The sequence below is a fragment of the Vulpes lagopus genome, chromosome 5 (genome assembly GCF_018345385.1).
Source record: "Vulpes lagopus strain Blue_001 chromosome 5, ASM1834538v1, whole genome shotgun sequence".
Taxonomy (NCBI): Eukaryota; Metazoa; Chordata; class Mammalia; order Carnivora; family Canidae; genus Vulpes; species Vulpes lagopus.
In genome coordinates this window covers 32,342,555-32,368,721 of record NC_054828.1, presented here as the reverse complement: position 1 = coordinate 32,368,721, position 26,167 = coordinate 32,342,555, and the positions used below count along the sequence as shown (strand labels likewise).

Here is a 26,167-nt window from a genome sequence, read left to right as displayed (position 1 = left end):
ATTAGTCTGTGAAAAAAAGTGGTTTTGAGACAAAGCTATTTTTGCACCCAGCTCTTGGAGATTTGCCACCTACGCTGGTGGATTAAAGCCTCTGAGACATCCTAGAGTCAAGAAACCTGGTTCACTTTGCTTAGGACAGCCTTCCTCAAACGTGACAGGAAACTTTTTTTTTTTTTTTCCTTCCTTTTCTCTTTTTCCTGAATAGCTTCTCCACACCTCCCTCAGGAGCAGCATTCTGCAGGACATGGTTTGGGAAGTGTGCAGCTCTATAGTTTACGAAGCAGCTTCCCATTCGTTTCCTTACTTGATCCTTGGAACACGCAGGTACTGTTATCCTGATTTTACGGATGAGGAAACCGTGGCTCAAAGAGATTTGGTGACTTGACCAGGGTCACCCGATTAGCTAAGAGCAGAGTCAGGGTCAAAGTCAGGTCTCTGCATGATGCTGCATGGAACATCGGGAGAGCTGGTCCCTGGAGAAGAGCAAAGACATGGCAAGAATCGAAGCCCACCAGGAGACATTTAGGCCAGGCTGCTGGGCTCTAATGGAGCCAGAATGGCCTGCCAGTGGGCAAGCCTGGCAGGAGAGGCTGTGGGTTGGGGCGAGAGTGGGTGACCGACACTGGGCGAGCCCAGCATGTTTGCAGATCACCCCAGGCTGAGGTCAGAATCGGGTGCTTAGCACAGAGCAGGGAGGAGCAAATCTTTCAGCTCATCAAAAGTCCTGCTTGGTGTGTTTTCTCTGGGCTTGAGCCACATAGTTCAGTACGTCCCAGAGACCTTGGAGGGGAGACAGAAGAGATGGAAACAGGACCTGAAATGGAAGGATGTGAGTGTTGCCCTTGAGATGGGGAAGCAAAGAAGTGGCTTAGTCACTTCTACCAGGAGGCCTGGCTCCTGGGAAGGAGAATGATCTGGTCTCCACCTCCGGTGTGTACACCGCAAGAGGCAAAGGGGGCCTTGTGTGGACAGGAACTTCTGCGATGAATACCAAGCCCATCGCCACAGTGACATGGGAGGCCTGGTACCTGGGGAAAGGGTGTGCTGATGCCTCTTCTGAACACCTCTGTCCAAGGAGGGATGGATCACTCTGACTGAGGAAGGGGTTGCTGTGCTGGGTAAAATGAATCTAGAAGGAGGAACAGGGTAGGGGGGAGTGACTTGGGAAGCACTAAGCATCATCCCAGAAGGTGACCAGGAGGTACCCTCACTGGTGGGCAGGCAGGGATGGAGAGCTGCAGAAGGGGTGGTTGGGTGAAGGGGAGAGGCAGGAGGGACTAGGGTGGGTGGAAAACTTTTGTAACATCGCCAAGGGTGGGCTGTGCCTGGCTCTTCGGTATCTGTGGAAGCAGGGACCCCTCTTTCCCGGGTCCTGCTCGCTGCTCATGCATGAGGGAAGCAGGTATACAGAGAACCTCAGGAAATCTGGGGCTGCTCTGGCATTGCTCCTCCCCGTGTATCTACTGCTTGTGCTTCACTTTGCAGTCATTAGTGTCCATTAGTCATGGAAACCGGTTTCATTTCCCGAGGTAAGCCGAGCATGGCGGTGGGGACAGATTCCACAGGCTGTCTGAATTCCCCCACTTGCTGACTGTAGACCCGGGAACCAGGTTCAGTGAAGCTCAGCTAGGGGTGTCCTTCCCAGAGGACCTCTGGCTCCATTTCATGCAAGTCTGGGGAGCCATCTAGTTCAGCTCTGGGCTTTCCAGGGGCCACAGAATCCTCAGTAGCATTCGAGTGATTGTGCCACTCTTTAAGAACTCTATAGAAAAATATCCTTGCCTACCGCAGGCCCTTCCAGATCCTTGGAAGCATTTTAGGTGCATGTCCATTATTCCCAACTCAAAAAGCCAACATCCCCACTATGTGCAATTCCTGACTATTAGCCTTAGAGACTTGAGAAGTTTTCCAAAGCAAATGGCTCTGGGAAACACCATCCGCTATTAGCAGCATGGAGACAGCATGCACAGCATCCTCCAATTTATTACTTATTATTATTATTTTTTAAAAGATTTTATTTACTCATGAGAGGCATACAGAGAGTGGCAGAGACACAGGCAGAGGGAGAAGCAGATTCCCTGTGGGGAATCCGATGTGGGACTAGATCCCAGGACTCTAGGATCACACCCTGAGTCAAAGGCAGATGCTCAACCACTGAGCTACCCAGGCATCCCAGCATCTTCCAATTTAAAGAGGATTGGGGATACTTTATTCACTGATTTTATTCTTTGGAAAGCTGCTGCCTTCCTCTAAGCAAGCAGAAGACTCAACTTCAAGATGGGCAAAGCCTGACAAATACTCCCTGTTTGCCTGGATCCTTGGTCGGCCCATAAATATCCCCTAAAATATAAATGTCAGACTCTTAGCCTGCACAGTGGAGCCTGAAAGGTGATCTGGGACCTCTTCAGACCTTATCTCCTCCATAAAGCCCTTCCCATATCACCCTTGTCCCACACTCGGGGTGGGGGCGACACAGAGTAGGGTAGAGAGCACTGGCTGCCCTCTTATCCTGGGACTGTCCCTTCCTGATTACATGATACTGTGTGAAGTCACTCTTTGAGACTTAGTCTTTTCATCTGTAAAACGGAGGTAAAAAGGTTGCCTTTAGGACTCCATGAGATGTCAGATGTTAGGTGCCTGATTGGAGATCCCAACATATAAAGGGCCCCCAATAAAGGCGCCTCCAAGTCTTAGCACCTGTGTGCCATGGGCACGCATCAGGCACAGCTTGGCTGTTACCAACACAGTCTGTGGGATCTGCCCATTGATGCCATGAGCTTCTCGAAGGAGGGACTGAGTCTTACATTTCTCTGTATGCCTCCAAATGCTGAACTAGTGCAGAGCCACGGTCTACCTGACATCCCAGTGCTTTTACCAGAGACTAGATTCTTCCAATGGTAGCTCTTGGGAAAAATCCTGGGGTCTCAGGTCCTTCAGGGTCTCATCCTCACCTAATTGCCCACTTCTAGGTGCTTGTGCACCATGAGGTTCTCTGGATTCACTGGCTTCCCTCGACTCCAAGCCTTTGTACAGCTAATCCTTGGCCTGCAACCCCCTCTCCCAATCCCATCTTTGGCCCCACGTCCTCATCACCCAGCTGAATTTCTCACCTTTCCCATTCCGACTTAGATGCCCTTCCTTCAAGCAGTCTTCCTGTCCTTCCATGCCTCTTATGGGTGGCCCATCATCTCTCCTAACTCATCACAGCACGGTTCACACGTATCCTCCTCCTTTTTGACTAATCCATGAGCCTTGGGGACAAGGACTGGTTTGAAGTCACCTTCCATCCCCAGCCTAGTGCCTTGTCCAGCACACAGTGAACGCTCAATAAATATCTGTTGGAAAATGAGCGAATGCACCTCTACTGTATCTATAGCTGGTAAAGCGTTCTGGATTTAGGACCACTGGCAGCTGTTAGACCAGAGGGGCTTTTCATTTGGGGGAGTGCGCAGGCCAAGTGGTGAGATGGCTGACATCTGACCCACGCGGGGCCTAGAGCAGGGAGGCCCAGAGAAACAGGTAGACTGAGGCCTAGTTCATGGAGTTTCCTTCCTGAGGAGTGGTCAGCTTGGGGCATGGGGCTTCCCTGATGGCTGGCACTAGACAAACACAAACAGGTTCAGCCAGAGTTCGGGAAATTTCCATCAAGACAGATGGGCTAAGGGCAGTTTCTGTCACTACCCCTTGTGGCTGATGTTACAGGAAAGGACACTCCCATTCCCTCTGGCATCCCTTCAGAGACAAGGCCTGGGATTTGAGGGGTCTGGGGCTAACTCTGGGGGAAGGGCACATCTTTGGTATCTGTGATGGGGGAGTGAGGTCGTTCATGGAAATGGTTACAGGTCGCTCCAGATCCCTGGAGAAGGTGCATCCGAGAAGCGGAGCCACTGGGCCTGCCTTGTAAGTCACCAGAGGCGGCTGAGGGCTTGGGGATCAGCCGGCCGTGGTAGTGCTTGGACCTCAGCACGGACGTGGGCAGACGGCCCGAATGCTCGCTTCCTGTCTGGCTGATGCAATGCGTTCACTTACTGTACTGAAGTCATAAACACGAGCTTTCAGAGGAGCCAACGATTTCTGCTTCTGTCTTCATCTGATTACGAGATCAACAGATGACTTTGTTCTAAAGCACACAGAGAACTCCCTGATCTTACAGGCTGGGGCACGGGGCTGGCTTTCATGTGGCCACTCTGCTGGGCCCTGCCCACCTCTTTGCCTCTACCTGGCATGACAAGAGCAAGGGAGTGGTCACTGTGACCCACACGCACACCAGATGGGGATGGGGGTCAGGGTGGGGGGACATGCTATCTCCACACAATCTCCAAAATGCCAGCTTTTTTTTGTCTAAGTCCCATGTCAGGTTCCAATGCCCTCTTAGGTCCTCCTGGACAGCAGCCTCACTCAATCCCAACCCCTCCCAGTGCCCAAGGCACTTCCTGGGTCACGCACAGGGCCCCTTCTAATAGGTCCTGAGGGTCACCGGCTCCTCTCAGATCCCTGAAGGTACCGCCTGCAAAGCAGGGGACACAGCAGAACATAATATCCATTTGCTGGAACCAATTTCTTTCACCGTAATAGTCAAACCCTAAATTCCTCCTGGCTTTGAAATGTCAATATTCTTGTTTCAGTTCCACTTTGCTCTTTTAAATACTTGAAAAGGAAAAGCAAGAATTCAAATAATTAGAATACTTGCTCACTATCCATTAACCAAATCTTTGCACATGCGTGTATATTCATTATATCACACATTCTAAATAACAGAGTACATGTGGGCATGTTTATACAGACATGCTCACATGTGAAGTAAAATGAAATAAAGACTATATGTATAAACTGCATAGGGTCTTGCCTGGCAAAAATGAGGGTTGGAACAGAACAGAACTTCAAGTTAGCTATCCTTTACCTAGAAATTTCTCCAAACATAATCCTCCATCCCTTTCTCCTCCTCTTAATTTTTTGAACCAAGAATTGGTCATACTCTCAGATTTTCTTTAAACAAATCAGGGCAAGATGTACAGAGTTCGTCTGGCACTGGGCCGCCCTGACCTTTTTATTGATTGGTTGATTGATTGAAAAGATTTTATTTATTTATGCACGACACAGAGAAGCAGAGATCTAGGCAGAAGGAGAAGCAGGCTCCCTGCAGAGGGAGAAGCAGGACCCTGGGATCACGACCTGAGAGAAAGGTAGATGCTTAACCATTGAGCCACCCAAGCACCCTGAAACAATACATTTCTGTTCTAAGGCACCCAGTCTCTGGTTCTTTCCAAGGGCAGCCCTAGGAAATGAATGCAAATGTCAATCTTCTGAAATGGATTTTTTTTAATCCAAATGTAATCCTTTACATTTAGCTTTGATTTCTTCTTATTTTGGTACATATTTCTGGCTTATAGAGATCACCATAAATAACGATTCTGTAATTTACTTCTCTGATCTCAGTCTGTAACCAAGAAAGTAGGGATAATAAATGTACCTAGCTTGCCGAGGGTTCTAAGAGAGCGTAAAAGGGAAAGCTCATGTAAACTCTAAAGTACTATAAGAATATAACGTTAATTTAATTCCATCATCTATCTCCTCTGCTATATCCTTTGGCTCTGTCATCCTAAAACAAGACTGGCACACCTCCCATTACTCTGTTAAGGAGCGTATGACAATACGGTATAAGGCAGGCTCAGGCTCGGAGCCCTCTGACCTGCCCTCTCCAGAGAGCCCTCTTGCAAAGCTGAAAGGTCCACTAGCACACTTGGAGGACACTGTTGTTAAATCCACTGTGAACTGACCAGCTACAGTCCCTTTTTCCATCTTGTCCAGGAGGATGATATCAGAGACTTTCAATGGCTTTGCTGGAATAAAGACACATAATGCCTGCCTCATTTGTCTGCTCTACTGGTCTAGAATGGAAGTTAATTGGCTCTGAGTGATTACCATTTCCCCCTCAAGCGTCGACAAGCTATCTTCTTATAAAAACTTCTAGATCTGGCTCTTACAGCATCTATCTCCAAGTATCCCAAATCCCCATATTCCATATTTTTGCACATGAGGGAGCTACATGCTGGATTTTTAGGAGCTTTACATAGCAGTGATGCTGGCCCCACATCCGAGACTCAGTGCCACTGCTTGGCCATCTGGCTGGGGCATGGGTATACCCCAGACTGCCAAGTGAGCTTTATTAAATGTAATTCATTAATTTCCCTCCCTTGGATACCAGTTCAGCTCTTAGTGGTTTCTGAGCTAGTCTCTGTACTTCTAAGAGTTTTCCTGTCTTTTCCCGTCAGGGAAAAGTTAGAGACAAAATAACAGCCTTGCTTTTTGTCACTGGTTAACACAGTGCTTTTTCATCCTGTCTGTGCATCAAAAACAAACAAAGTGCCCCTGAAAAAGGAAGCCTCGTGCACTGTGGGTGGGAATGCAAACTGGTGCAGCCACTGTGGAAGACAGCATGGAGGTTCCTCAAGAAGTTAAAAACAGAACCATTCTATGATCCAGGAATCACACTACTGGTATTTACCCAAAGATACACAAAAACACTAATTCAAAGCAGTACATGCACCCTGATGTTTACGGCAGCATTATTTACAATAGCCAAGATATAGAAGCAGCCCAATATCCATCAACTGATGAATAGATAGGAAGGTATGGTGTATATATGTGATGGACTATTACTCAACCATAAAAAGAATGCACTCTTGCCATTTGCAACAACATGGATGGAGCTAGAGAATATTATGCTAAGTGAAATAAGTCAGAGAAAGACAAATACCATATGATTTTACTCATATGTGGAATTTAAGAAACCAAAGGGAAATAGAGATGGAGACAGAGAGAGAGAGAGAGAGAGAGAGAGAGAGACCACAAAACAGACTCTTAACTCCAGAGTATAAACTGATGGTGGCCAGAAGGGAGGTGGGTGGGGGGACAGGGGAAAGAGGGGGTGGGGATCGAGGAATGCACTTGTGATGATGAGCCCTGAATAATTAAAAAAAAAACCAAACAAACTTAAAAACAATAAAAAAAGAAAAAACCTCAGACCCCTGGATCTTGCCCCACACCTCATGAACTGGACTCTCCAAGGGTGAGGCCCAGACCTCTGTCTTTTTTTTTTTTTTTTAAAGCTTTGTAAGTGATTCTGATATGCAGCCTGGTTGAGTCCCTTTGTGTAAAGGAGCAGTGAATCCCTTTCTTCCTTCTTTTCCTTAGTTTCAGAGAGCCTTTTTGTGGTTTAAAAGCCTACTTAGGGGCCTATCATTGAGTTGTTCTGGATTTGGCTTCCTCTGCAGCTCATGCTACATACTGGCATTCCTTCTCAGTTTCATGCCCTCCTTTCCTTATTTGGTATTAGCCTTTATGAATGGGGATACCCAAAGGCTCACTGGGAGCCACACTGGTTTCCCCTGGTGTCAGCTCTGAAAGGCAGTGTAGTTCAGTGGGTTAGCGCATGTTCTCTGCGGCCAGCAGGCCTGGGTTCCATGCCTGATTCTGTCTGGCTCTGCAACCATGGGCAAATCATGCCATCTCTCTGTGCTTTAGTTTCACCACCTGTGAAATGGGGATGCTAGTAGTCCTCCCCCTATATTCGTTATAAGGAGTTCATGAAATAACACATGTAAATGGTGAGAGCAAATGAAGAGTGTTGCTTCCTCATCAAGATTTATCACAACTGTGTGGTTAGAACAAACAGCATTGTCTTTGGGATGCTCTTTGAGAGAGAGTTCTATTTGATCTCAGTTCACAGAATAGTCCCTGTTTCACCAGGGCACCTTGGGTGTGTTGTGTCCCTTGCTCTCAGACTCTAGAACTAAGTCTGCTCTCAAAAGCCAAGAGCCAAATGTGTGAGCCCCACCCCTTCCCCAAAGAACATTCCTGATTTTTTGTTTTTGTTTTTGCCTTCCTGCCCATTTTTCTTTCCTCATTTTCACAGATATTATATTTTAGAGTATGTACTTGATACCCTGGTGGACCATCTTCAAACTTTCTAGAATAAAGATTTAAAAAAAAAAAGGATACAAATTTTATGTTTAGTGGTGCTGGCAGTGATGTCATAGCTCTTCCGTAATGAGCAGGGTGTGTGTGCGTGCCGAGGGAGCCTGGGGAGCACGGAGAGCTGCTAGAGACTGAGGCGCAGGGGGACCTCATGCCTCACCCGTGATGCCATCTTCAAGAACAAGACCCAGGGTTTCTAGGTCTTCTGAATGTCCAGGAAATGCTCCAGATACATTTTCATTTAGATCTCCTAATTTCTCAATGTTTCAACTAATTCAGTTAAAAAAAAAAAAAAAAAAAAAAAAAAAAAGGTAGCCTGGCTGAAAGGGTCACACAATCTCCAGCCTGTGACTTCTACTCTAGTCAAGTTGCTTCCACCTTTTAGGGGAAAAGAAAATCAAGACCCATTGCTTTTTAAGCACAAATGATTCAGTCCATGGCATTTAAAGATGGGGAGCCACTCGGTTCTTGGCCATTCACTGGTCCAAAGGAGAGAGCATCATGGGAACGTGGTGATGCTGGCATGAGTTGCTGAGGAGCCACCCAAGCCTCAGGTGGTGGTCTCAAGTGCCCCCTCCCCTATAATCTGGTCGACTGCCTTTTGTCTAAACCACTTTCGAGGGAAAGTTGCTTTACTCCTGAGGCAGTCTGTATACACATATTTTTACAACGGACCAAGTCCCTCAGACTACCAGGCCTTCTGAATGAACCTCCACAGCTGAGTTCTAACAAAGCAGCTGTTTGATGAAATCCAACAATTACCACTCTCTCCATGTCCGCTCATTATTGTTTGCTAGACTATAAAAATTATGCATTTTCACAAATTCCATTTGAAGAGTTACTTTGGGAACTCTTTTTTTTTTTTTTAAGATTTTATTTATTTATTCATGAGAGACACAGAGAGAGGCAGACACAGGCAGAGAGAGAAGCAGGCCCCATGCAGGGAGCCTGATGTGGGACTCGATCCTAGGACCCCGGGATCATGACCTGAGCCAAAGGCAGATGCTCAATCGCTGAGCCACCAAAGTCCCCAGACTTTGGGAACTCTTGCTAACTAACACCAACCTCCTCCCTCATACGCAGCAAACACTTCAGTGATCCCAGGAGTTCAGCCAGCTACAATTTGTCTATGAATGAGCGGTCAATAAGGGGTCTGCAGAACCGCCCCTCCAGGATCTCTATTACAGGGGAGGGTGGGTATCCCCAACATAAAGAAGTTGTTACCAAACTCTGTACACTTGTTATGGTGCTTTTTAAACAAAACTTCACAGCGACTACCCGAAAGTTGGGTTCATTTGTAAGGTAGTGCCAACTGCCAACTAGAAACCCATGGAACTTTAAAAGGAGAACCCAAGACACAACTCCCTGGCATTTCCTGCTAACACGGTCAAGTGGGGAACTTGTCAAGGTGATTTTCAAGTTGTTGTACCTCTAAATTCTACAGCTCAATTATTTTAAGTAAAACACTTCAAGCAAGCCTCTTACCCTGGGGGTCTTACTCCTAAAGCAGGAGTGGCAAATATTTTCCAAAGGGTCATAGTAGATATGTGGGTTTCGTGAGCCACAGAGTCTCTGTTACAAGCACTCCACTATGACGCTGTGGCTCAAGCAGCTGCAGACAAGACACAACTGCACCGTGTGGCTGTGTTCCCAGTAAAGCTTTAGGTAGGAACGCTGACATTGAATTTCATGTAATGTTCATGTGTCATGAAACATTCTTCTTCAACCATATTAAGAGACATGTAAAAACCACTCTTAGTCTGAGGACTGCACCAAAAGAGGCAGTGGGCTGGATTTAGCCTGGGGGCCAGCTGGCCAAGCCCTGTGCTAGGGACTGGAATTCAAGGCTCCTGTGAACCTTGTAGAACACAATATAGGGTGTTGGGCTTATGGAGACATTTTTCTGGGAAGAGTTGACTGATTCTTGAAGAAGTGGTGATCTGATTGCTAAGACCACAGATTTGAAAGTTTCCCCTTGTACAAAGCCTGAGTCTCTCTAAGGTCTGAGAACTCTGAGGAATCCACCTAGGGGAAGACACCCTGACAAGCATTCTCAGGACCCGAAATGTCCCCTTTTGTTTAAGTCCCTTAGACCATGGGAGTTCCCAACACGGGATGTTCCCTCTGGGGTGGTAAGTGTTCGGCAGAAAGGCTGAAGCAACCCTATGAAAATGATTGGGAAAAGTCCCTTGGACTCAGACTTTGGATCTGAGGCTCTTTCCAGAGGGTTCTTTTAAGACTAGGTGAAGTCATTTGTATCAAAGCTTTCTACAGACAGCACTTTTCATTCCTTTTAGCGCAGGAGGTGTTTCTGTGTAGCTCCAAAGGGTGGCGCTTATTATACCTGCTCAAACCCTCCCAGCCTACCACCCTCCCAGGCCTGCCAAGGTTCACAGAGAAGTACACTTTGACTGTGACTACCTGCCTCTAAAATTTGATAATCAAAGTGCAATGCATACATTTCAACCAAGAGTCATTCTGGGCCACAGATACTTGATGACATTCAGTGTGGAGTTTATAAATGGCCTGGAGGTGCCTCTAAGTGCCCTGTGAATCTTGGCTCCCCAGTGAGGCAGGGAGCACCCTCTACCACTAGCAGTGCCTGGCTCAGAACTGGGGACTTGCCAGCTTCAGGTTAATTCCATGGACCTTGCTGAGTCCCCAGAGGATGGCAAGGAGCGACAGCTTTGCTCAGAAGGTGAGTCTGCCACCCCCTTGGATGGGAAATAAGAGTAAAGGAGGGTACATTTCCCTCTCAAATGCTATAAAGGACTTCTGAAACCATTCCTGAGGCCACAAGGCCTCCATTCTGCTAAGGAGTCTGGTGTGGCTATGTGGGGAAGGAAACACCCCTTCCTGGGGAACCATCCTCAACCTAGGCTGGTCCCCCTCATACATCTGGGCTGCCCCGTGCCTCTTCCCTGGGACTCCTTAGAACTAGGGCGAAGTAGTGACATGCTGGGTGTCTCTCTCTTGTGTTCCTAGCATTGGCACTGGGCTCGGCACACCTGGTTCTGCGTGTGGAAATGTCATAAAGCTCATGCACGGAGCCTCTTCCAGGTGCTGGGGACTGCACTCAATGCTTCACCCACCTGATTCACTCAAGCTCACGATCCCCCACCCATGAGAGGGATCGTGAAACAGCTTGCCCAAGGTGCAGCCAGAACTGAATTCAGGTGTTCTGGCCCCAAGGCCAATGTCCCTGAAACGTACCTTCCTGCTGAGGACTCTAGCCCGGAGCCCAGCACAGGTACCCACTTCAGTGGCTTCCACCAATAGTCCTGTTGCTGTGTTACAAACACCTGCATTCTTCCCTGTGTCCCTCACAGTCCAGGAGATCATCATCCGCACTATACTTTTTTGGGTTCATTTCTTAGACATTAGGGTGATGAAGGGCATAGCCCTTCAAAATGTTCTATTATAACCAGTAAGAAATACATTTTGTATATAACCTAGTGGACCATCCCCTCATCCCAGCAGCCCCGGGAAAGATTCAGCAAACTAGACTTTACCTGCATTGTATTCTGGGCTCTAGTCTGGTGTTCTATTTGTTCTGTTCTATTCTACTGACGCGACCCAACCCCACCTCACCCTACCCTATCTTATCCGATCCAATCCTATCCTATCTAACCTGCATTAAAATTGTTTTCTTCACCTGACGTGTTAAATTGATTTTACGACCCACTGCTAGAGAGACCCCAAAGTAGGGTAACGGGGTACCCAGTAGGGGTGCGGGGAACTGACAACACATAGAATGGAGAACCCAGAATGGATATCCAGGAATAAACAGCCAAGGAGGAGACAGTGTCCTGCGTGCTGTGGCTCGCCCGAGGCCTGGGCGCCCCAGCCGGGCTCTGCACCGAGCCGGCCCCACGCAGGACGTGCAGCAGCAGGACCTGTGCCCGATCAGGAGCCCGGGTCTCTGGCTGAGAGTGGGCAAGCCCACGGTGGCAAAGCTGGCCCCGTCCACTTCTCACTATGGGGTCCTTTCTCACGTAGCATCAACTTCTCGAAGCAGTGTCACTGTTGACAGCTGTTGGGTTCAGCTCTTCTAGGGATACCTTTTGGTGCCCAGAGAAGCTTTCCAATATGGTCTTGGCACAAGCTCTGTTCCTCCACTCACCAATCCCACCCCCACCTTATTTATGAAAATGTTCTAGATAGAAATCAGTTCTCTTGGCTGGGATTTATTATTGCTCTGCCTGCTGGCTTTGAAACGGGGATTGTAAACACTCTAATATATGCCTCTCAAGTCAAGATGAGGTCACCTACCTCTCTTACCATTCAACAATTTCAGGTTTCCTAATGCAGGATCTTATCACCCCCCAAGTTCCCAGGCAGACACTGGAATAGCTCTTGGGCCATAAAAGGTGAGGAGAGAATTTGGAGATGGAGCTGAGACAGAAATATTCTCTGGAAAAAAAAAACCTGTCGATCCACAGAATTCATTCATTCGCTCACCCCACGCACATACACTGAATGCCTACTAACTGCCAGGAGTTATGCTGAGGGCACAGCTGTGCACAAAACAGATAAAATCCCTCCCCTAACAAATTAACCAGAGCTGGCTAATTGTTGGTGTTGGGTGACGGACACACGGGGATTCTCTCTACTTCTGTACATGTTTGAAATTTTCCATGGTTAAAAAGTTAAAAATATAATTCCCAAGTCTCAAACACATGACGCTGAGTGAAAGAAGCCAGACAGAAAAGAGCACATACTATAAGGCTCCATATATATATATATTAAACTCTAGAAAAGCCAAACCTACTCTCCAGTGACAGAAAGCAGATCAGGGACTGCCTGGGGCAAAGGGCACCTGGGAACCATTTGGGGTAGAGATGTCCTATATATTCACCGTGCTGCTGGTAACATGGGTGCACCCATTTGTGAAAATGCATCACAACACACGCATTAAACGGGTAGATTTTATTCTATGTGAATTTTATTACAATAAAGTTGACTTCAAAGAAGCTCCAATCCCTGCCCTCATGGGGCTAGAAGACACTGTAGGTATTACATAAGTCCCACATTTTACAGGAAGGGAGCAGAGAAATTCAGGGACTTGCTCCGCATCTCACAGATACAGAGACCAGCACCCAGCCCTGTCCTCACTGCCTGTGGTACCAGGTGGGGGCTCAATTCTGGAATCTCATGTTTTGGAGGGACTGTATTCTGAATCATTTAGTGGAACACTCACATCCCAGGTGCCTGGGTACCTGGAGCCTGAATCTGCCCTGCCTCCCCAGGAGGACCACCAGTCCTGTGGTTTCCAAACACTGGTAGAGATGCCGGGAGGAGGGAGTCTGGCCCAAGCCCCAAGTCAAGGTCTGCTTTATTTCCCAAGTCATCACAGATGATAAGCCCCACCACAGGCTTATCTTCCCATCTCCCTACTTAAGGCAAGTATCGTATCTCACCGCCCCAGCCATTCTCGACCTTCTTCCACACCTAGCTGGGGCTCGCACACCTGAAATACTCCACTGACATTCAAGCTCTGCGCTCTAAGAAATGCCCTTTGGGGGTGGAGTAGGTCCCAGAGAAAAGCAGCCAGAATCACGTGGAGGGTCAGAGTGCTGAAGGCACATGAGCCAGGCCTCCTCAGTCTGAAAAGACTGACGTTGAACTGTAACGATGGGTCACATACCTAATGTGTGTTTGTCAAATCCCAGAATTCTGGAATAATGTTTGAATGTCAAAGGTTAGGCCAAATCCAAGTCTGTTACCATCTGCTGCCCCGGCACAAACAGTGGGGGTGCAAACAGGGCACTGATCCCCCCGCGGCAAAGCTGGGTTTCCAAGAGCTTCTTTTCTCCGTGACAGCCAGCTGTGCCCCTGTCCTGGACGTGGAGGCTGGTGTGCGGGGAACACGGTCGGCTTGCATGGCTTCCCTTGATGCCTGTACCCTTCAAAGACCAAATGCTGGCTGGAGGCCTGGAGGCCTGAGGTCCTCCATGGGGAAGGCATGAGGCTCACTCCGCTGAGTGAACTCCTCATACCTCAGATGAGGTTCCAGCCTCTGGAACCTCGGATGCACGGTATCCAGCCTCTGACTGCTGGCCCTCTGCTCCAGGCTGCCAGACCCTCCGTTACCCTCTTCTGCAAGAGAGGGGCAGGAGGGTGCTGCTCATGCAGCAATGTGGTCCCACCCAGGCAGGGCCGTCTATGAGATCACGGGTGGGCAGTGGCTCCCATGGTCCACAGAGGCCCTGCCTGCTGGCTTGTCTAAGGGGCTCTCTTCTGCATTCCATCTCTCCTTCCTCTCCTCTAACCCCAGGAGGCAAGCCTGAGAGACTCCGTCCCCAAGTCAAGTCCTGGATTTGACACTACACTGGTATTCCTCAAGGACTTCCTATTGCCCGAACTCCTCAAGATGGTAACCTTAAGGTGATAGAGGGTTCTTTTTTTTTTTTTTAAATGATTTTATTTATTTATCCATGAGAGACACAGAGAGATGCAGAGAGAGAGAGGCAGAGACAAGCAGAGGGAGAAGCAGGCTCCATGCAGGGAGCCGACGTGGGACTAGATCCTAGGTCTCTAGGATCACGCTCTGGACTGAGGGCAGCGCTAAACGGCTGAGCCACAGGGGGGCTGCCCTAGGGGGTTCTTTACTTCCTATATGAGCCAGCCTCCTCTGCAGCTTCTCAGAGGGCAGAAAGTATGTGCTCTCCAAATTCCTGCTAAAAACTCTGAAAATTGCTGATTTGAACCCTGTCTTTTTTTTTTTAAAAAAGATTTTATTTATTTATTTGAGAGAGAAAGAGAGCTAGTAGAAGCAGCGGGAGAGGCAGAGGGAGAGAAAAAGGGAGAAGCCGACTCTCTGCTGAGCAGGGAGCCCAATGCGGGGCTCAAATCCCAGGTCCCCTGGATCATGACCTGAGTCGGAGGCAGAGGCTTAACCGACTGAGCCACCCAGGCACCCTGAACCCTGCCTTTCCCTCCTTTCCCCCAACACCTCTTCCCTAATAGTTGTCTCTCCCTAAACCTTTCTGGCTTTCTCTGCCAAGAGATCCAGCTCCTCTGCAGGACCTTCCCCCCTTCATACAGACATAGCCTGTAGGTCCCACGCTCCCTGGTAGGTTGTGCGTTAGCTCAAGTGCTGATGGAGTGGGGAGGAGATGAAGTTCAATATACACCAGTTTGATGAACCCATGAAGGCAAATCCCAACCTAACAGCTGTGAAATCATAGATGAAAACTTCGGAGCTTATAGAAATGCCCAACCCAGCCCAGCCCAGAGCTCAAATTCCTCCCCTGAGGTGATAGGTGGGGGCACCAAACTGACGTACAGGTCGGGCCACAGGAATGCTCCTGCAAACACGGTTCTCAGATGGAGAAATCCCTTCTGCAGAGTCAAAGATGCCCCACTGAGGCTGTTTAGCTTAGAAATACTTGGGAACCTGCTGTGTTCACAGGGCCATGGCGTCATCAGGCTGCCACCACTTTAGGGTTGGGCTGCAGGGTTGTGCTCAGCAACAGCCCCGCTGAGAAAGAAAGAAAGCAGGAGAAGTAAACTCATACAGTTCAAGGGGGCCAGACCCTTGGGGTTCCCCAAAGGCCATTAGAATGGCTGGGTCCATCTCTGCCTTGCTGTATCCCCTGGCTCCCGGTGCCCACCCCGTCATCTCAGAACAGGGGCAGGGCCAAAATTAAACACCAGAAGTCTCTGGGCAGAGGCTGGAAGGCGCTCTCTGCCAGGCCTCACATGCTCTTCTTCCCTGTGATGGCAGCTTCCCTGACCATATCGTGTCATCCCCATGCGAACCCCTGGCTTCTCCAGGAGCTGTGCCCTGTCCGGCCCCTTGGTCTTAGAGCCCCGGGGTCTCCAGCACTATCAGCATCAGCACTGTCAGTGGCAGCATCTGCTGTGCCCAGGGCCTGTGCTGACCACTCCGCACCATTTGCTTTGCCCTCCTCCCAGCCATTCAGCATAGGCGATATCACTACCCCTGCTCCCCGGATCAGCGGCCTGAGGCCCTGACTCTCCTGCAGCCTGGCCACATCTGATCCCACAGCCTGGCCTCCTGCAAGCCTTAGCTCTTGGTTGCTGGGATGAGGGGGGAAGCAGGGGCTTCGTCAGGCTGGGTGCGGGTGGAGAATGGAGAGGGGAGCTAACACTCCTAGAGATCTACATGTTTGGCTCATCCTGTTCATAATTTTATGAGTATTTTTCATCCCCATTTTATAGCTAAGGACGTGGGGCTCAAGGAGGCCAGAAGTCTGGGGGTAAAGTGACTCCCCAGGCCCACGTGGCTATCCTGCAACAGCAGGTTTATTCCAACCCAAGCCTCTCTGTGGTCAGAGCCGGTGCCCACCCACTGTACCCTGTCACTACCTAAGCCAACTGCCAGAACCCATGCCTTCCAGGCCCAGACCAGTGTCCCTGCTCTTGGTGGGACCGTGCAGCCTCTGGGACGCTAAGCTCTCTCACTCTGCCATGGACACAGTGCAGGGGGATGCCCTGACTGATGTCTATAGGAACCGGCCAGGCCCCGTTCCTGCTCTGCCAGGTGGAGGAGGAGGTCAGCCTGCAATGGTCACCTGGGGCTCCGTCTTCACGGCACACACCATCAGGTGGTCCCTGGGGCAGGGGCCTCGCTTTGGGGGAAGGGGCGGCCCGTCCGGCAGGGCTCATCCTCAGGCTCCTAGGTTGGTGAGGTTGTGAGGGTCTCCTGCCCACTTCCCGGTTTTCTCTCAGCACAGCCCGGTCATGCAGGAGCATGCAGGGAAGGCCTCCCTTGAGGGTCCCGCCATGCAGTGTGGATGGCTGGATGGAAACGGATCATGAGGTTGGAAGGGCCTCCATGTCACCGGGCCTGAGGGCTCACCTACCTGGAGAGACTCCCCATTCTGGAGGCCTTACCTTAAAGAGGGACACTCACACTGATGCAAACTTGAAAAAAGAGAACACGTACACAAAGAGAAGTTTACTTGGCCAGCATTTCCCTCATTGCCCTTGGCTTTCACTGAGGAGAGCTAGCTAGGTTCTTGGGGAGGCAGGGCTCTCCCTCCTCCACTGGCCTCCCCCACTTCCAGAGCTAGAGCCCTGGGAGCCATAATCTCCAAGCCTCATGTTTTTTGGCAGGAAAGGAGCATCACACAGGAGATAGGCCCGGAGTGGGACAATACCTCCAAGACCCGCGTGGTCAGACGATGCTGCCCAACCGCACAGAACACATCACTTCGGCCCTCTCCGGTGCCCAAAGGTGAGCGTACCAGGAATGCAAAAGCGGATCGTGCTACATTTATTGACTACATGATGATGCCACCACCTTGGGTCGACATCCCCAGTGGAACAGGCGGATGTATTCTATGCTTGGAGATTGTTCCTAGCATCAGAGGCCTCGCCTCCAGCCTCACTGGCCTTTACATTTCCACCCCCCCCCCCCCACCTGCTGCCATGTGCCCTTGCTCTGAGGCAGGCCACCTCCAGAGACGGATGTGAACACATCATGGTACCAAGCCTTTGGTCTGGTGTTGACGGCTTGGGCAGAGTCAGTTGGATCCGTGGGTGGCTACATGGTGGACAAGAGGAGTATAAAAGGGAAAACGAGGGAAGGAGAGAATACAAGAACGCTGGCAGGATGAATGACAGGGAATCTCCACGCGGAAGCAGAGGCCACTGAACAATGTCCCGGGGTGGGGGTTAGTGCAAACGGGCGTAAATCTGCAGGCAGGCACCCCGGACTACTGACAGCTGGTGAGTCAGGGCAGGGGTTAGACAGGGAGGCTCAGGCGCCAGAGAGCAGAAATCTCAGCCTAGCAAACATCTCAAGAAGGCAAAGGCCCGGAGGGGACAGGAGCCATCCGAGGTATGCGAGGGAACTGGACTAGAGGCCAGAGGCCAACTGCAAATCTGGACAGTCTCGTGGGGGAGCTCTTTGGAGGGGCAAGGCTTCCTACAGAGAGGATGGAAACCAGGCCCGGGAACTCGCCTTATCCCCAGCCCCTGTAGGGGTGATCAAGGGTGATCGAGGCACCCCTGCCTTTAGCTGGACCGGCCCCAGGCAGTGGGCAGGTTTGCTCTCCCCCGCAGGCTCTACTGTGCAGAAGCTTCATCCTAGTGGTGGCGGTGGCAAGAGTCGGAGCTCCAGAAAATGTGCCACTCTGTCTTGGCTCCTCTTAAGCTCTGGCCTGGATGACGTGACTTCACCCAGCCTCACGCCCAGCACCTCCCGCCAGACAAAACCAATTCCCTCCTGAATCAGACAAGCAGGACACGCCCCCAGGTCCTTAGATTCAGTGTGTCCGGTAAATTCAATGGGGTGGTCACTATCCAGCTGTTTCCTGAGGGGGACGGTGGCATTTTGGTGGTGTGATGTCAACGGGCATGGGTGGGGAGCAAGTGGAGCTAGCCCAAGACAAAGGAGCGCCAGAGCTCCCTCAGGGGCCCAGGTCTTTGACTGAATGCCCTGGGGGCTTGGGGCATGAGTTTACGGGGGTGTCTACGCCTCTGGTTTCTCTGCCCTTGCAAAGCTGCTGATGTTGCTCACATACTTGTCCTCTCCTTTCTCAAGGAGTCTGTCCCTAAGATGCAAGAACTGCACGCCGTCCCTGGCGACTTGTAAGGCACTATCCTGCCCACTTCTTCCCACGGTCAGGCTCCAGACCCACTTTCCTTCCTCCCTCCGTCAAAATCTTTCCTTTTAGCTCTCCTCAAAAGGCATCTCATGTGCCCTAAAGCTTCGGGACACCTTCAGCCGAGGACAGCCTGTCTTGTGATGGAATCCCTGCCCTGTACACAGGGGACAACTTCTGCGGGACCTACTTCAGCCCCCCCATGTCTCTCCAGTGACCTCTTGTGGGAGCCCACCTATTTTGCCGGTGGGTACCTGGCCCTGCTTATGGAGCAGAGCCCTCTCCTCGGCTGTGATCTGAGCCAGGCGGGTACTCAGGGTTGATCCTGAGTTAGTAAGAGGCGGGTAGTGGCTTCTACAAACCTCGTGTGAGTTCCACATGGGTCCTGAGAGGCTTTCAGTTTGCTTGTCACTGTGGTGGGCTTTAATTCAACTTAAAATTCATTTCTGTTGTATATGAGCCCACAGAGGACTCAGGGTGGTACCACCAACATTCTTCAGAAAAAAGCGTTCAGCCTAGGGACTGACTCGGGACACCTTTCCAACCTGCTAATGAGATGTAGACTGTTCTTTTCTTTTCCATTTTGACACTTCTCCAGAGAGACATCTCTAGGAAATACATGTGACCAGATACCTAAATACTTGACCAGGTACCTAAATAACTTGAACATTAAAGACCTGTAGCTGAGAACTCTGTAAGGGTCAACCAGTATTTAGCCTGAAATGTGACCAGAAAACATCTCTTCGCGCAATGTCAGTCTCCTTCCTTATCCTTCCTTCAGATGTTCTAACTCTCTGTTCCAAACAGAATTTAAACCAGCTGGATAAATGCCCTCCCCCCAACTCCCAGTAGCATCCAGGATTACTCTGGAGGTCTGTGGGGTCGAGTAGGAACATGCACAGAACATGTGCGAAGCAGGGATGAAATCAGTCTTTGGGAACGCTGACTCAGCTCGACATCCTTGGGAGAGCCTGGACGGCCCCTGCCCTTACCTTTTGCCATCCTCCCAGGTCACACCCCAGGAAGCCTGTCCTGAGCCCCTGAGAAAAGGCAGCAGGAAGAGTCCTGCCCTCTGGTCCCAGGTTAGGGGCTCGTGAGAGGCCCAAGGGAGGGAAGCACAGGTCCCTTGTGACTCCAGGAGGAGAAGGAGTCCCCCCTGGCCCCCAGGTGAGATTGACTCCTCATGCAAGGATGTACTTCTACTGCTGAGACCCTCTCCCACCCCGGCCCACAGGAGCGCCTGCCTGCACTGCTGGCCCGCCATCCCTGCCTGTCCGGGCTGGGTGAGGCCTGCCCACCAGCAGACTGGGTCATGGGTTGGCCTTCTGAGTCACTCTCCCCTCTCTCCCCCTTCCTCTGTGTCTGGTTTCTTCTCCAACCCGCAGGCCCACAGAAACCTCACACTTGTTCCTCACGCCCTTCCCTCATTCTGGGGAAGCCAGATATAGCTCAAAGGGTCACTCTTATTTGCCCTTTCACTTGGCTCTGCGTTCAGAGAGTGGGTGACACCCCATGTGTGGGTGACAATCCCTGGTACTGCTAGGCCTTTGGGAAGGGCTTCTGGAGACAGGAGTTTTATGAGGCCCCTGAAATCTCAGAGCACTCTCCTCTGCTGGATTTGAGCAATGTTCTGCCATCGGTTCATCCCAAAGAGAGACTCTTCTCCATGAACCCATACTTTAAAACTTCTTTGGGCCTTTTATCATAAAGCTCTTCCCTAATTCCCTGCTTCTCGGCAGATACTCCCTTGCCTGCCTCTGCCACACCCCACGCCCTGCTGACGGTCCCTGGGGCTTCCCTGTGTTCTGGCCCCACACCCTGTGGGGGGGCTGCCCCTACCCCCCGCCCCAGCCTGTCCAGCCTGCCCCAGCCCTCTGGGAGCCTAGCTGTGTGTTGTGTAAGTCATTTTGCAGACCTGCACGGGTCGATCAGCCCCTGCTCTTGTCCTGGGACCCCATTCTCTACTTAAGCCCTTCTTCCCACTTTGCTTCAGGTTGATTACCTTAGACTAAACCCACAATAACATTGTACCCTCAGATCTTTAGCTTTCCCCTCCTTCTCCACCTGGCCTCTGGTCTTCTACTTCCCCTCTCTTTTTCCAGGACACACTTAATCTTGTCCTTGAAGACCACTCTCAGAGACCCTTCGGGGGGGGGGCGTGCAGGGCGGGGGGAGCCTGCAAGCAGGATGGCACAGGGAGCCCTGCCCAGAGTCACAGCAGGCCCCAGGGCCGAGGGGAAGACAGATGGGTAGGGGCAGAGGTGATGTTAACAGAGAAAGAAGGTGAACCTAAATCTGGCCTGTGCCAAGCTGTGTGCCAGCCGGCGGAAATCATAAACACCAGAGGAGGAAGCAAATGAGGAACAGGGAGCCAATCGGGTGTCCAGGGACAGTGAGCCTTCCGCCTTCTAGTCTGGCCCAGGAGCGGGTCACGCCTTCAGCTGAGAGTTGCCTCCTACTTGGGGACATTTCTGAGAATCCCAGCACTATCAGTAATTGCTCCCCAGAAAACCTCCTGGAATACAATGGAATTCCTCTCGGATGATTCACAGAGCCCAGGAGGGTCCTTCCTGTCCTTAGACGTGAGGGAGGAGGGGGCCACCTGACAGAATGTGAAGTGGCTGAGGGTTGACTGGATGACTTTGAGTCCTTCCCACGGGGGACCCCAGTTCCACCATTCTGGGGCTCCTGCCCTGTAGTTTCCCTATATCCCATCCCCCCTGTGCTCCCAGTGTACTACGCAGCTGGCTGCCCCAATTTTTGGTCTGAATGATTGCCTCGTCGGGCTACAAGCCAACAGACTTAAGATACTCCCCCTCCACGGGCACGCACGCACACTCTAAGGACAGCACGGCTGCCCCTCTGCCCCCCAGGTCACCGCCAGGACACGGCCTCTGCTCTCTGATTCCTCTCGCCAACCGCCGAGCCTCAACATGCGTTCCTGCAGCCCCTCGGACGGGCATCACCGCACCAGGCCTGAGGACCTGGACCGAGATGGGTGCTGGGGCCGGAGAGGGGTCTGCAGGGACAGCACCGCGGATGAGGGTGCGGGGGCTCTCGGGACACAGCCTCTCACAGGCTCGGCCCGGGCCTGGCACAGCGGGGCCCCTCCCAGGCGTCAGGCAGCGGGTCGTACCCTCGCGCTCTACACTAGGGCCGCATCATCACTCGGACTGTGGCTCTTACTTTGTACTCTCAAATGGACTCAGTTTGTTTCTAAGGAAACCTCCCTTCTATGTCTACCGTACACGTTATGTAGCATTTGTAACTTTTGATCATAAGCAATCGACCGGTCTCTATTAAAATTAAAAAGTCTTCTTCTGTGTCCCATATAAATCACGATCTTGGTTACGGCTACAGGTTATGTATTTTTAACAATAAATTCCTAGGGCCTAGGAAGACTCTTTGAGGGAGCGTCTCGGCTCCTCCTGCCCTTGCCGTTGGGGCTGTGAAAGGTGCCCCGAACCCCTCTTGCTACGCGCCCAGGCCGACCCATGGTGTGGAATGAGCTCCGGGCCCTACTTACAATTCGAGGTTTGAAGGGCGGCTTGATCTTCTTCTGCTCCAGGAGCACCCAGTCGATCTCCTTGAAGAATGGGTGCTGCTTGATGGCGTCCTCGCCGTTCTGTGCTGCCACACAGCCCAGGCGCTTGTGGGGGTTCTTGGTCATGAACTGTGGGGAGGATGACACAACGGAATTAGTGACAAAGGCCTGGTAGGGACAGGCTGCGAGGGAAAGATGGAAGTCAGCCAGGGCAACCTCTTTGGTACCAGCTCCTAAGCCTATTTCCTGTGCTCCTGGGGGGCTCTGCTCCCCACCCCCAGGGAACTCTTACTCTTGCAGAGAACTTACCATGTGCCAGCCACCATCCTAAACCTAGCGTACATACTAACTCACTTCATCTAAATGTGAGCTTCTGAGGTCTATCAATTGTCCCTATTTTAGAAGTGAGGTAGTTGAGGCACAGAGAGGTTAATGAGCTTGGCCAAGGTCAGTCAACAAGGTAGCATGCTGCGAGTAGGAACTCAGGCTGTTACTAACTCCCTGAGTCCCCTCGGATTCTCGAGTCTTCTCATCAGGCCGACTGAGGTCTGATAAATTCACTTACACCAAGTGGTCAATGGTGGTCTTTGCTGAGGTAAGGAAAGAGAACCAGGAAAAAAAAAAAAGGAAAGAAAAGAAAGAAAAAAGGAAAGCGGAGCAGATAGTCATGCTAAGGTAAATTATCAAAGGCACTTCCTGCACTTCTCCTTTTCCTGGCCCCGGGCCCTCTCACTTTTTAAAAAATTTAATTTCTAATCTCTAGCATACAATACCCAGGTAGATCAACCGATAAAAAAACAAGAAAAGGAAAGGCTTATGGCTTCTCAATACTTGTCTGTAAAAATCACATTGATGTGTTTTATATTTGTTGGCTGCCTTCTCGTGAGAAGAGCCTCTGGCTTGGGGGCAGCTTCCTGAGATGTTAAAATCTGTATTTTTATCCATGGCCCTGATACTTCCCCCACACCACCCAGGTGAGCTTATTCCTATTAAGTGAGTCAGTTCTGATGGCAAATAAGTTGAGTAGATGTGTACCATATAACCTTGAAAACACTCAGTGTTGGGAAGTGGGACTATTTCTGCTAGCCACCCAAAGTAAGGGCAGAGGGGTGTGTGTGTGTGTGTGTGTGTGTGTGTGTGACACCTGTGTGCTAGAGACAGAGTTACATTTCACAGGGTGAAGGCTGAGAGTCTGTATTTAAACAAAGGAACTTAAGAGGACGAACCATAATCCAAAGGAAGAAATCTGTACTGATACAATTTCAGGCTTCATCAGCAAAGGAGATTTTCTTGGGTGGGGAGGGTCTCCTACTGACCCTTGCCTGGTGCTCTGAAGCCAAAGCACATGGATACGCAATAGAGAGGGCTGCAAATAAGAGAGTGATGGGGGGGGGGGGGGGAGATTCGAAGTAGGAATGGTACCAAGGCACACTTCACCTTCCTTTGTTTTTTTCTTGAAGATTTTATTTATTTATTCATGAGAGACACAGACACACAGGCAGAGGGAGAAGCAGGCTCCATGCAGGGAGCCTACGTGGGACTTGATCCCAGGTCTCCAGGATCACGCCCTGGGCTGAAGGTAGCGCTAAACCGCTGAGCCACCCAGGGATCCCACACACTTCACCTTCCTAATCTAAAAGTCGGCAGAGGCTACCCCTGCTTTAACACTCCTGATTCCCACCACCCACAGGATAAAGTCCATAGACTTTGGCACGCAGAAACTTCTCAGTCTGAACCCAGGCTACCTCGGCTGGCCTCCTGTATCCTTTCTTCCCCTGGTTGAATGCCGCTGTCCAGTCCCCATGTATCCTCTAAGAACCTGTCAAAATGCTGCCTCCTCTGTGAAGCCTCCCCAGATTTCCTCCTCTGTAGATACCTGGGACCTCAGGTTTCTTGTTTATTTAAATTATAATTTGTCTAGACATCTCTTTCCCTTGGTGAGCGCCAGGATATGAGAATCATTCCTATCTTCCCAGCACCTGGTTCAGCACCTAGCTTCTATTGTGCACTCAGTACATCTAAATGATTAAATGGGGGGGCTGAATGCTGGGCCTCGGAGCACAGTGCTGAGGAAGGAAGGCACTAGGGCTGGCACTTACTGTTGCACAGGTTGTGCACTGCATGACTCTATGATGTAAATGGTCTTCTCTAGAGTTCTGCACCACTGTCATGTGAGTAGCTGCCCTTAGACACATAGCTCAGTAGCCAGAGTCATGGAAAACCTGGCCTGGCCTGAGAATCAAGGGACAATGTGAGGAAGTCAAGTGTTCCAAGGCCAAGGGAGTAAAGACTCTTCCTTACTTCCTTAGCTCTTCCTGCCCTTCCACTTCTGGGGAGGAAGTATCAGGGCTACTGATAAACATACAGGTTTTAACATCTCAGGAAGCTGCTCCTGAATCCGAAGCTCTTCTTGCAGGGAAGATGCCTTCTCTCAGAGACTTTGCCCTCGCCAACCAGCTGACACAGGCGGAACCTCTAGCTTCTGAATCTTTGATAGTCAAAGTTTGTGAACCTCTGTGCTAATGACAATTTGCACTGGATACATCTCTGTTGTGGGAATTGTCCTGTGCATCATAGGATGTTTAGCAATGTCCCTGGGCTCCACCCACCAGATGCCAGCAGCAGCCCCCCTCCAAGCTGTGATAGTGAAAACATCTCCAGATGTTGCCAAATATCTCCTGGGGGTGGGAACGGGGGTGCGGGGCTAGGGGGTGGGAGGGCAAAAATCACACTTTGTTGGGAAACACTGCTCTGGGTCATCCAAAAATGAAAGGGCCTTGCCGCGGTGCGGGCAGGGGGGCTCACTGGCTTGTTGGGCTGGTGTTCAGGGTCCCGGGCAAGTGAGTAGCTCTGCTGGGCTGGTGCTCTGGCTGCTTTGGGTGCTGCCTGCAGGCTTCTCCTTCGCCGGCCCCCCACATGATGCCTACTACATACTAGATGCTCACTGGCATGCACTAGATGAGCGAATATACATTTTCTATTTGCTTCCTTTACTGGATGCATTGATGTATTTTTTTCTTTATTGGCCACCTTTGCCTGCTGGATGATGGGTGCTATACTCACCAATACTTACTTCGTGTGAGGTGTGATGCCTTGCACACTGGAAACCCTCAATAAACAGCAGGTCATTGAATTATTAACGGTGAGGGAGAGGGAGGCAAAGGGATATTGGTGAGGTGAGGGGAAGAAGGAAGGGGAAGAAAGCAAGAGCTGCAGGAGAGAACAGCATGCTCTGGTGTGGCACTTTCCAGAATGCGGTATGTGTGCTCCCAGACACCGGCAGAATGATTTGAGGTCTTTTTGCCCTTTTCCTATGATGATCTGTGTTACTTAGCTATGGCAATTGATACTGATTTTCTGTTTATGATATACAATTTCTTGGTAAAAGATGTGTAATTAGGTAAATATCAGTAATTGATCGAAAGGACGAGTAAATCACAGTTGAGAGGCTACTTGGCTATGGACACCCGTTGAATGTGACGGGCCAGGTGCTAAACTTTGCAGCATTCTGATGGGCGACAGAAGCCAGGACCGAAGTCAAGGTTCTCAGCCTGTCACTTCGGTCCTGCCTCAATCCAGGTCAACTGCTCTGCTTACCTTCCCTGCACCTCACCTTCCACAGCTTTCCCAGGCAGACAGGGAGCTGCACTTACTGGCCCCGGTACAAGTGGCTATACATTGCACAAACAGCCGTGCTGAGCAAGCACAAAGCATCTCACATGTGAGGGATTCTTTGTGGGGCTGGGGACAGTCTCTGTCATATCTGAATCTGGCACAGCTGCACATGTCTTGAGGGGACACTTCTTTTCTGATCAGCTCTTTGGCCACAGAGATGCTGGCATGGACACAGGTGCACAGTGCCCACCTCCCTCTTGCCCATCAGGCTCCAGAGGGAGACAGGTGCAGGTGGCAGGGGAGGAGGCAGGGTCTAAGGCCCAGCGCAGCCTGGGTTGGTTCTGCTCCCTCTGAAATGTGGGAGCACACAGACTTGTGCAGGGCTCCCTCTCAGGAGACACAGACGTGTCCCGGTCCCACAGAAAGCAATTTGTGCCTCAACTCCCTGAATTGG

At 50.6% G+C, this 26,167-nt stretch overlaps 1 protein-coding gene across 2 annotated transcripts in view; it reads right to left on the bottom strand.

Annotated features, from left to right (window-relative positions):
* PRKCE (protein kinase C epsilon) overlaps positions 1-26,167 on the bottom strand; it is a 492,630-nt gene that overhangs the window by 4,636 nt on the left and 461,827 nt on the right. For both annotated transcript variants that reach the window (XM_041754368.1, XM_041754369.1), the window contains one exon: positions 22,081-22,227. In XM_041754368.1, the coding sequence (XP_041610302.1) occupies positions 22,081-22,227 (147 nt within the window). The remainder of the gene's footprint in view (positions 1-22,080; positions 22,228-26,167) is intronic.